The sequence below is a fragment of the Phoenix dactylifera genome, chromosome 8 (genome assembly GCF_009389715.1).
Source record: "Phoenix dactylifera cultivar Barhee BC4 chromosome 8, palm_55x_up_171113_PBpolish2nd_filt_p, whole genome shotgun sequence".
NCBI classification, from domain to species: Eukaryota; Viridiplantae; Streptophyta; class Magnoliopsida; order Arecales; family Arecaceae; genus Phoenix; species Phoenix dactylifera.
Window position 1 is genome coordinate 2,888,653 of NC_052399.1, and position 11,349 is coordinate 2,900,001.

Here is an 11,349-nt window from a genome sequence, read left to right on the forward strand (position 1 = left end):
AGAGAGGCCAAAGTCTTGCTTGGTTTTGAAATAGGAGCTTCGCCCCCATTGTAGCATCGCAAGGAAGAGAGGGCTTTTCTCTCCCCTCCTTCCCTCTCTGCGGCTCTCCGCCGCACTCTCTCTCTTTATCCTCCTTTCCTCTCTTTTTTTTTTCCCCCACTCTTTCCTTCTTCCTTTCTCCCTCTCTCATTGATTTCTCAACGGGAAGGCCGGAACCATTCTGGTCAGCTGGCTCGATGTACTTCGAATCGAGCGGTTTGAGATGGTACCATCAACTTTGCCTAAAATTATTTGGACATTAGTCCATCCAAGGCAACGGCAACCAAAACACCAATCATGTGATCATCTTCACCTTCAAGTTGATGCGGCCCGTTGTGATCCGTCTAATCCATGTATTGGCATGATCGACCTTAGTGCTCAGCGACTCAGCCCATCGGTATCGCACGAGCCATCTGATTACCAGCCCAGGCCCTCCAGATTCCGTTGGCCCAGGCCCAGAAGGCCCTCGAAAGGGTTTCCGTTGCATATGCTTTGAGATAAGGACCTCGCCAAGATATCTAACGGCTAATAGTTTTTCCCTTTCCTAAACAAAATAGGAGAGAGGGAGAGAGAGAGAGAGTTGTCGGTTTCTAACTCGGTTAATAAAGAGGCAGAACAAGAGGCCCAGAAAAGGAGAGAGGCCGAAACCTCTTCTCCTTTGTTTCTCTTTTCCTTCCCCCAAATCCTCGAATTCTAGGTTTTGTTTTTCGTCCGCCGATCATCGACGGCGAGGCGAACGCCGGGCCTCATTAGATCTTCGAATCCAAGGAGAAGCCGGAGGAGAACGAGAAGGCTGGAACCGAAGCGTGCAAGCCTGTTGCACCGAGGAGTGGTTCAATTATTCTTCTCTCTAGAGCTTGGATTTGGTCTCTTTGTTATTGCGTTTTCTCTTAAGGAAGAGTTGGAGAGTGAAGGAGATAGATGCGGTTGTAATCGCAAGTTCGCAACCCTGTGGAGATCTGGTGGATGAGTTCATGTTGTTAGGGCTTCGATTCGTTCTCTTTGTAAAAATAAGCTCTCTGCTCGACCTGTATGGATTCTTGTTCTGATGTTTGGAACCAGTAATTCTGGACAGTGATTTTAGTTTTCTTTCTTTATCTTTTTAATTTCCCTTGTTCTTGGTTACAATTTGTGTATCAGAAAAAAAATAAAAAAATAGTAAATCCCTTGCTCTTTGCACTTGAATTTTGAGGGGGGGATTTTGCGGGATATCAATTTTTATTTATAATTCTATATAGGAAGGCATAAACAAATTGTATTTATTAAAAAGAAAGGAAATAATATTAGAGTTCCTGCAATCGATGGCGAGCTCTGGATTATCGAAGCGGAGTAATGGATACCTTGGGGTCACGGAGCCAATCTCGTGGAGTGGGCCTACTGAATTTGATATCACAAAGACCCAGGAGCTTGAAAAGGTTTCACTTTGCTCATGGGCTTTTGTTTATGTGTCAAGTTTGATTTTTGGAAAGATTGGATTTTTGAACTATGATCTCTGTTTTGCTCAGTATCTTGCGGATGCTGGGTTATATGAAAGCCAGGAAGGAGCTGTGTCTCGAGAGGAGGTTTTGGGAAGACTGGACCAGGTTATCTCTAATTTCATGTAATTTGATCTCTTCCATTCATTGCTTTTCATTCCTTTCTGTGGATATTGATACCATTGGAGGTTTTAACAGATTGTGAAGGTTTGGGTTAGGAAGGTTAGCAGGGCCAAAGGATTCAACGAGCAATTTGTGCAAGAAGCAAATGCAAAGATCTTCACTTTTGGTTCTTACCGTCTTGGGGTACTTACTCACCACTTTATTTGTCTTTTGCTGATAGCAAACGAGCACATGGGATACTTAAAATGGGAAGAGCTATTGATTCTGTTAGTCAATACGGCTTTATGTTACTATGCTAAATAATATGTTTGCACTTGCGAAAATGTGGTTACTTTTGTCTTTTCTAAAGCTGACTTTGCCAAGTTGTTAGCTAAAGTCCTGAAGGCATTTAATTTATTTATGTACTCAGTTCTTCTGATAGATGCAAGAAACAAACTTGTTGATAATTTTTTTCTTATTTTTTTTATAGTAGAAGGGATGGGGATGGAGGTCCACCTGGCTCCATTTGAATAAGAAAATAACCCTTTTGCTAAAATTTAACTATGCTTGAGATTACCAAATTTTATAGTTATCTTTTGAATAGGGACATTGAGTTTTCATTTATAATCTACAACAGGCGAATGTTAGAACCTACCCCTTCAAGCAGGGCTTGATGCTCTTCTAACTATCCTCCTCATCATTTCCAAATGCCATCCCCCAATCTTCTACCGCCATTGTCATTCTACCATCTGACCTCCCCCATTGTCTTTAAATGTGTGCCAATATGCCATTCATTCTGTGCACTTTGTTGCATGACTGTCATCCTTTGCCACTCCTTTCACTTCATCTACCTTATTCACCCACCATTGCCTTCTATACCACCATTGCTATCCTCTTCTGTTAGCATCATCACCTTGTTGGCTCCACTCTTTTCCACCTCAACTACATCTTGCCACCTTCAGCACCCTCTCAACTGCCATCATGTGGCGCCTCCATACCTCTAATCATATCACAATGTACTGCTGGTATGTTTATGTTGCCACCTCCATTTTGCATCCTTTATTAGCCCTACTTCTGCATTGTCATCACCACCCTTTATCTACCAACATGCTTAACACTGCTGCTACCATCTTCTACAACCGAGAGCAATTGTTCACCACCTTCGATAGGAGAAAGCCCTTTTAAGGTAATTGCACAACTTCTTAAAGACCTTTTGATACCTTATAAAATGATTGTGCCTTCAATTCATCAGGATTTCTCAAGATTTTCACTATAATGACCACAATTAGCAGTCCACTTTATGAGTATTTTGCCTTACATATAACCAACCCTCAAAATTGAATCACTTACAGAATTGAATGGCATAGTTGTTGGCCTAAAAAACCTGAAGCATGGTGCATCTTTGTGTAGGCCATTGGACGCAGATCCTGGTCCAATTCCAGACCTTAAATATGCTTAGAATCATTCATTTGCCATCATGCCATAAACACTATCAAATATTGGTCGAATAAACACATGGTAGTTGGATTCATTGGAAAAGAGAAGGTGGTGAACTTTGGACTCATCTGAAAAGAGAAGGTGATGAACTATGTGGTACAACCTGGGAAACATAATCTTTCATGTACTTTGATGTTTTTGCCAATGCATATCTGGCAAAAGAATTTTGTTTGAATGATCAAACATATGAAGCTAAACTTGCTCACTTAAATGGTGGATTTAAGGACTGATTTTGCAATTTTAATTCACTGTAATTTATATTATAATAAAACTATAGCTTAAAAAAATTTGGTATAGTTTTCAACACGAATTGAATTTTATACCATCTTCAAATGATGGGGGGAACCAAAACATGCTATCATAATACTTTTTGGTCAATTCTGCACTTGCAGTTGTTCTTTTAACAGATTCCTTTGATTTTCCCTTGTCATTCATAGTGATGTGGGCTGTTGTATTTGTGTATTATCTCAGGTTCATGGACCTGGTGCAGATATAGACACATTATGTGTAGGGCCTAGACATGCAACTAGAGAAGTAAGATTAACTATTCAATTTTTGCTGAAGATTGAACTGCTTTCATTTAGTTTGAAATACATTTTAATGAGGAAAATGTATTATTAAATTTGAATGCAGGAGGACTTCTTTACAGAACTCCATAATATGTTGGCTGAGATGCCAGAAGTGACAGAACTACATCCTGTTCCTGATGCTCATGTACCTGTGATGAAGTTTAAGTTTAATGGGGTTTCTATAGATCTTCTTTATGCAAAGCTATCACTTTGGGTAATACCTGAAGTAAGTCTGGTTCCTCTGTTGACTTTGTCTTCATTACATGCATCTTTGGAAGGGACAATTTGCAATGCCAAGGACTTATGACTTATTGCTGATTACTCCTGTTTTTTTTTTTTTTGTATATACTAGTAAATTTCATATTTAATTTGATCGTGTGTTGTCGCTAGGTAAAGAGTTAATGTTCCTAGTGCCTCCTGGTGTGAAATTGTTGCTAGTACTTGCAGAATAAACAATTTTCGCTAGTGCATATTTGGCATGTTCCAGCAAAAGATTGATGTTGGAGTTTGTTATGGCAGCATGGGAGCTGCTGATATCTTGACTAAGCTAGTACCAACTACCCTAAAGACTTGTGCCAATCCTACATAAGCAGATAAGCCCGTAGGTGAACATCACCTAGATAGGGCTTACACGACCAATGTTATTAAGGTCAGGATCATGTCATAAAATCATAGAGGTCAAATTGGACTGGATCATGAATTGAATCATAAATTGTAAGATTTCTTTTTGACATAAAACAATAGTGTTAAAACAACTTGAAAAGTAAGAGGCATCATTAAATCTTGGATCAGATCTCAATTCTAAGATTTCTTCCTATTTCTTTTTAACTTGAAAAATAGAGTTGAAACATCATCAAAAGTAAGATACATGATTAAAGCATGATTTGAATGAATAATGAGTAAGAAACCATCTTATAAGAGATAAAAAGGTTTCTCCAACAATCATAAGCTCATAAAAATCAGTTCTTTTGATTAATCAGTATAGTTTTATTTCACCATAGAAATCCATAGAATATCTTATTTTGAGTTATTATAGCCCCAAAAATTTACAGGCATAAGCTTATTTGACTCGACTCCCCTTTGAGGTAAGAAATTGCAGAAGATTTTCAAAAATGGTGAATGAGATATAAAAAATAGCTCTAGGTCTTGGTTCTGAAACAGCTAAATCTCTCTTTCCTTTACCCTTGAAAATTTAAAGGAGATTTGGTGATTTGATGTCTTGGAAGTTATCGATGATGAATTGGTCCTTGTGAAAGTTCAAGGAAATTAATTGATCTTGAAAGATGGATATCCTCATGGTTTTAGTATGTGAAAACATGAAATGGCTTTCAATCTTACATTCCAAAGGACCGAATGATCCATGGTCCAGATGCTAGGTTGAAATCAAGATCTTACAATCCATAGCGATCCTAATCCAGGGATCTGATCTGGATAGTTGAGGACCATTTTTATCTGGATTGTTGCAATCTGGATCATCAATCATAAGATTCTAACAGTAACATACGCTACTACTTTTAATTAGTGGATTCCATGGTGAAAAGTGAAAACCATATGGGGATACATAGTGCTTGGTTGCCTTGTTGGTGCATGATGTTTATGCAATCACCGACAAGTGTGTGTTGGTCTATCATGTGTCTTCTTATTGGAGAGTTTGATTCAATGATGCCGATCTGGTTATTTTGATATAGAGAAGAAAGTAGAAGTTGATATTCCAAATTGCAAATAAGGTTGATATTCCAAAGTAGAAGTATCTCTTTTACCGTCATATCCAACTACTTTTTTCCTCAAAGCTTCATATGCATCCATGGTTCACAATATTTTCTTCATTATAGACTAATAGAAAACTACTTAGAAGTTTGTTATGGTTGATAATCTACCTTTATTGCTTCTTGTGGTAATGCACTGTGTGACTTATTGAAATGCTAAAAGCAAAGATTCAAGTAATTTGGCACACAATTATATTCAAACATTATTAACGCAAAATAAGCTCGAAATTCATTATGTGGGACATGCAATAGTGCTTTTATGTTAAAAACACATTGTTGTTGTTAATGTACTGCTGATAATGGGGGAGGTTCATATGCAGAGTAATATAGGAAAGATATACAGTGTGTGTTCTTTTGGTTTCTAAACATATATGGTATCAACCTATAGATCAGGCCTACAATCTCACTAGTATAAGAAAAGCCAAAGTGAGTTAAGACATGTAACATCATCAAATGGACATAGAAATTATCATATGATGATACACAGCTTGTCTTCTTTTCTTTGTAGTTATGCTAGAAATTATGTTGATTCTAACAATACAATGTTTAATTTTATGTTCATATCCGAGTGGAGGCCAATGATGTTTGGGGTAAGGGTACATTCAAACAATTCTTATTTCTGTGGGTAGCCACAAAGAGATGGTGACTCTACCGGACAAACTTCAGAGTTTGTGAACTATCAGTAGTTGGCTTTCTTTGGGACTCAAATACTCAATCATTTCATCACTTGTCTGCCATAATTCTTTTAAAGATTTAAACATATACACCTTACAAGTTAAGCTATGTCTATACCCCCATTTAAGTTTGCTAATTTCTTATCCCACTTAAAGTATATATATCTCCCTTTTGGACTTCACCTTTTCCATTTACATCTTTTCTTTGGATTTCCAAACAACCAAATGGACTTGGTGTATGCAAAATCTGGAAAAGAAAAAGAAGAAGGATCAGACTCCTACTGAACCATGAAAAGACATTAGTATTAATTCAAAAACTACAGTTGATATATCATGTCTGAATTTTTTGAATTTGTAATTCAAGGAGATGGGATTCCTATCAAATCATGGTGAGGCATTGGTATTAATTCAATAAGTACAGATGATGTGTCTTATCTGAATTTTAATGCTTTCCTGAAATTTGCTTCCGTAATCTAGTTCCGCAACTCATACTTCGTAAAGCTAAGGATAGTGCAGGCAGTCATTCATGTATCTCTGTTTGACTACTTTATTTTAATGTTGAATCTTTTGCTAATCAACTAATCTGTTTTGTTTTATTTCAGGATCTGGATATCTCACAGGATTCTATATTACAAAATGCAGATGAACAAACAGTTCGTAGTTTAAATGGGTGCAGAGTTACTGACCAAATTTTACGTTTGGTGCCAAATATTCAGGTCCTCTGTATCCCTTGTGATCCTGATCTTAATCTTTATGGAATCTGGATACATATTCTCCAATGCATATTGAGATAATAACATTAGCAGAGAGTAGTGTCTTTCCATATGCAGATTCTGATTAATATGTTTTATTTGATGCAGAATTTTCGCACAACTTTAAGATGCATGAGATTTTGGGCGAAACGCCGTGGAGTTTATTCTAATGTATGAGTCATCTTTTGTTAATAAGGATGAATTTTCATATTGGTTTTTGTGCTCCTTGGTGACTTTTTCTCCATCTTTGATCAGGTTGCAGGGTTCCTTGGTGGTATAAACTGGGCATTGCTTGTTGCTCGCATATGTCAGTTATACCCGAATGCACTGCCCAGTATGTTGGTATCTCGCTTTTTCAGAGTTTACACTCAGTGGCGCTGGCCAAATCCTGTGATGCTATGTGATATTGAAGAGGGCACACTTGGACTCTCTGTTTGGGATCCAAGAAAAAATTTTAAGGACAGACTGCATCAAATGCCTATTATAACTCCTGCTTATCCTAGTATGAATTCTAGCTACAATGTGTCATCGAGTACTTTGCGTGTTATGACTGACGAATTTCAACGAGGCCATGTGATCTGTGAGGTCAGTTGTATTATTAGTGGTGTTATCTGCTTCAATAATATTAATGTAGACAAAGAGAATAACAGGCATTTTGTGGTGATTTTGGTGCTATCTGATAATATGATATCTCTTTAGGCATCTAAAAGATTTTTATCTTTTGGTCTGAGAAGCATCATTGGGACCAACATAGGCCTCATCTTTATTCATTCAATTATAAAGGATCTTTAGAAAGCATTCTTTTCATTCTTGGAGAACACTGATAGATGCTGAGGTTTTTTGTGCAGCTGAGTTCATTACTAGATTTCTCGTGAATCTGAAGAATGTAACTTTACCTAGTTTGAAAAACAATAGAATAATAAGATAGTTTCTTGCCTGTTTATTTACTAGTATCATGAATGTTTGTGCATCTTGATTGTACGTATCAGGCATTTAATGATTTCATAATGGATTGACCTTTCTGCAGTACTTCTTTGAATGGTTGTGTTTGGAAAGCCCATTGAAAATAATACCTAATCATGGCTATGGTAGAAAATTTGTTTTAGCATTATAGGCCATTGGAATGTACTCTGTTAGGTGTACAAGGCAAAGAAAATACAGATTTGTGATGAAACATGTTGACATGTTAAACTTTAAGACTGAATTCACCAACTTCAGTTCATCATGAAAATCTGTTTCAGTTATGCAGTGATTGAGCCTGGGTTCTTGAGATTTCAATTTTATTATGACTTGAAAAAGCAGTCTTACCATCAGTCCTTGTTTTAGGGACAGCCTGTTTCAGCTGCTTAGTATTTATCTATTTGTGGCTGTTACTAGTTCTAACTTACCTTTTTCTTATTCTTATTCTGTATATTTATACATACTTCCAGAACTCAATCCTTGGCTCTTTTTATTGGTTGGAGTGATGGTCTATACCTGCAGGAAATGGAGGCTAATAAAGCTGATTGGAGTAAACTCTTTGAGCCTTATCCCTTCTTTGAAGCCTACAAACATTATCTGGAGATTGACATCACTGCAGCAAATGAAGATGACCTCAGAAAATGGAAGGGATGGGTTGAATCTCGACTTCGCACGCTTACATTAAAGGTTAAGTGAATATTGAACCTTTTTTTTTTCTTGTTTGAAGCCACAAAAAATATCGCTGACCTTGCTGCATTTTTTTTCCCCAAAAGATTGAGAGGCACACATTTGGCATGCTTCAATGTCATCCTCACCCTGGTGACTTCTCAGACAAGTCTAGACTATTTCATTGCTGCTACTTCATGGGTCTTCAGAGAAAACAAGGAGTACCAGTAAATGAAGGCGAACAATTTGATATAAGGGTAACAGTGGAAGATTTTAAGCACTCTGTTGGCATGTATACACTATGGAAACCGGGCATGGAGATCCAAGTTTCTCATATTAAACGCAGAAATGTACCTTCATTTGTTTTTCCTAGTGGAATACGGCCTTCTCGTCCACCTAAGGCAGCCGTCAGTGAGGGTCACACTGTTTCAAAAATCAAGTCCTCTAGCTCGGTTCAGGCAGGAAAACCCTCTGACACTCTAGCTGGGAGTGGTGATACAACCCCACATATGGCAGAGGACTCTAGCACTACAAAGCTGTTGGCTGCAGGTATTCTTATTGGTGATCAAGTAGTCGAGGGGTCTGAAAGATGTAGTCCCATCACCATGACCTCTTCCAGTGCTTCTAGTTTGTGCACCAAGGAGGCTGAAGGATCAGCAATCAACCTTGTGGGAAATGCCAATGGGATTTTAAATGTTACCATTGAATCAAGAAAGAGGAAACATGAAGAGGACACAGATAGCAACTCAATTGATGCAAAACGTCTGGCTTCAGCTAAACCACCAGAGAGTGTTGGCATGGCTGCTTCTGGCATTATTGCTGCTGAGGATCCTGGCAATTGTACATCTAGTTTGTGCTCCAAGGAAGCTGAGGCACTTGCAATAAAGAAAATAACCAGTGGGTCTCCTACGAACCTGGCATCTTTACCTGAAGGACTTGATGAGCTCGAGTTATTTGAGTTACATGGGCAGGATAAAGATTTTGGGGGGGTTGCTAGTGGCTGCTCTGTTGTGTCTTCAGCTGCAAAGGATGCTCCAATGCAAGTTGGCAAGCTGCATGACAGTTCCAAGAATGGAGGCATAGAAGAGCTTGAGGTCTTCACTTTTCCTCCTATTTTCTTCACTTGTACTCCTTTGATTATTTGTTGTTGTAAATTTGGAATTATTTGCTATATTTTTTTTGTTTTGCTTTTGAGATTGAGTATGTTGTTGCTTGGATATATTACCGGCATCAGTCTGCGACTTGAGATACAGCTGCAAGTAGTCAATGGAATATCAGAAAATCTAGTGTAGAACATGTTATGGGAGAACCAAGCTACAATAATGTTAGACTAACATACAAATAGATCTCCAGAATTTCAGCGAGTATTTTTTTTTTTTTGAGGAATATCTATTAGAACTTAGAAGAACATCGTAATGCATGAATTTTCATATTTCTCATCTTGCAATGATCTTTTTCCTTAATTTGATCACTAGAACTGACTGTCTACATTTTGTTTTTGTTGAAAAAGCCGGCAGAGTTGTCTGCTCCAACTTTTGGTGGCCCCACTGCATCTACATTGAATGCTCAGCGCAAGCCACTTAAGTAATTATATTTCTTGACATCATATTGTCCTTTCACTGTTCTAGCATGAGTTTCCCGGTAGTAATTCTGGTAGTTGGATTCCTGGTTCCCACTCTAAAGGCCTTCCCTAGAGGTGGCCATTGTGATTTTGATTCCACACTGGTTCTGTGGGTTGTGTTTATTCCTTGGGTTCTTCAGTCCTTAGATTAAAACCAGTTTTATTTTTTCTTATTTGTTTCACTTTTCTTCGCAGGTTAAGGTTGTCCTCTGTTGTGAGAGCAACTGGTAAAAGTGCTTGACTCCTATGCTTGAGAACATCCAGAGTATCTGTGAACCGTCCAGTTTGGTCTCTTGCATCATGAGGAAGAGGTGGGATATTTGGGATAACGACAGCAGAGCTAATTTACTTGCTCAACATATGGCCTGCTGATACTGTCATCCTTGTATTAATACTGTAATAGGGTGACCAGTGGATTAATGGCGCCTAACCTGTTGTAATAAAATCCAATGTGCAATATTAAGATGTGGGTTCTTGTTCATCTTCTTTTCATTTACATGGTTCAATTCGATGATGATGGCGGCTAATTGAGATTTGTGTAGTTTTTGTGAGTTAGCCATGCATGCATGTGGATGGATGATTAGGAAAGGGCAAGAATTATGATAATTGGTGGCTTCCTAGGATTCCTTGCCCAGGGTATTCGCCTCAAGCAAGGGTGATGCTATTTAGCTGTGGGATTTTGTATAGGAAGGGCTACATTGAGCTGTGCGTGGGTGCTTGAAGTTGGAAACCCAGACATTGATGCTTGAATAATTCTTGTCATTTAGTCTCCCATCCTGAATCAGAATTAAAAGACCGTTCTTAAATCTTACCAAAAAAAAAAAACACTTTTCTTAAGTCAAACACGCCAAATAGTTGAAATGGTGATTTGATTCTAACCCATCAACTGAGGCGTCGGGGCTGCTTCCAAATCCTCGGAGGAAAAAACAGGCTAAAGGGGCAAGAACAAAAGATTGAAGAAGAAAAGAACAGCAGACTAACAAAACAACTGCAAAGAAAGCAGGAGGAGGGGATCTAGCATCGCTGCCGAACGAGAGAGTTCGCTTGAGAAAATTTAGGGGAGAGCATTAGCAGACCGCACTCTTAAGAAATCCTCTTGAGGCTTTTTAAAAGCTTGCACTAAAATTCTTGGACTGCATTCTTTCTCACAAGTTCCAGCAAATGGCGGAAGCCAAATGATCCCAGCCCGATCGAAAGCTCTTTTTAGTTCTCCTCAGCAGACTGGTCT

The 11,349-nt window shown here is 38.3% G+C and overlaps 1 protein-coding gene across 2 annotated transcripts; it reads left to right on the plus strand.

Moving 5' to 3' along the window:
- Window positions 1-629: 629 nt before the first annotated feature.
- LOC103696098 (nuclear poly(A) polymerase 1) lies at window positions 630-10,613 on the plus strand. Of its 2 annotated transcripts, XM_008777628.4 has the most exons (12): window positions 633-1,454; window positions 1,545-1,622; window positions 1,713-1,820; window positions 3,585-3,647; window positions 3,747-3,908; window positions 6,725-6,838; window positions 6,983-7,045; window positions 7,130-7,459; window positions 8,357-8,521; window positions 8,608-9,594; window positions 10,011-10,084; window positions 10,317-10,613. In XM_008777628.4, the coding sequence occupies exons 1-12, from the start codon at window positions 1,341-1,343 to the stop codon at window positions 10,360-10,362; spliced, it is 2,304 nt and encodes a 767-aa protein (XP_008775850.2). In that variant the 5' UTR covers window positions 633-1,340; the 3' UTR covers window positions 10,363-10,613. The 2 variants fall into 2 exon arrangements, with proteins under 2 accessions (XP_038984582.1, XP_008775850.2); XM_039128654.1 differs by lacking the exon at window positions 10,011-10,084 and having other exon boundaries at window positions 630-1,454.
- The last annotated feature ends 736 nt before the right edge of the window (window positions 10,614-11,349 follow it).

Bases quoted from the DNA above. Each gene is read 5' to 3' on its own strand.
- LOC103696098 (XM_008777628.4), top strand. From the start codon at position 1,341: ATGGCGAGCTCTGGATTATCGAAGCGGAGTAATGGATACCTTGGGGTC. The intron at 7,460-8,356 runs GTCAGTTGTATT...CTATACCTGCAG, and splicing joins GAGGCCATGTGATCTGTGAG to GAAATGGAGGCTAATAAAGC. The intron at 10,085-10,316 runs GTAATTATATTT...TTTTCTTCGCAG, and splicing joins GCTCAGCGCAAGCCACTTAA to GTTAAGGTTGTCCTCTGTTG.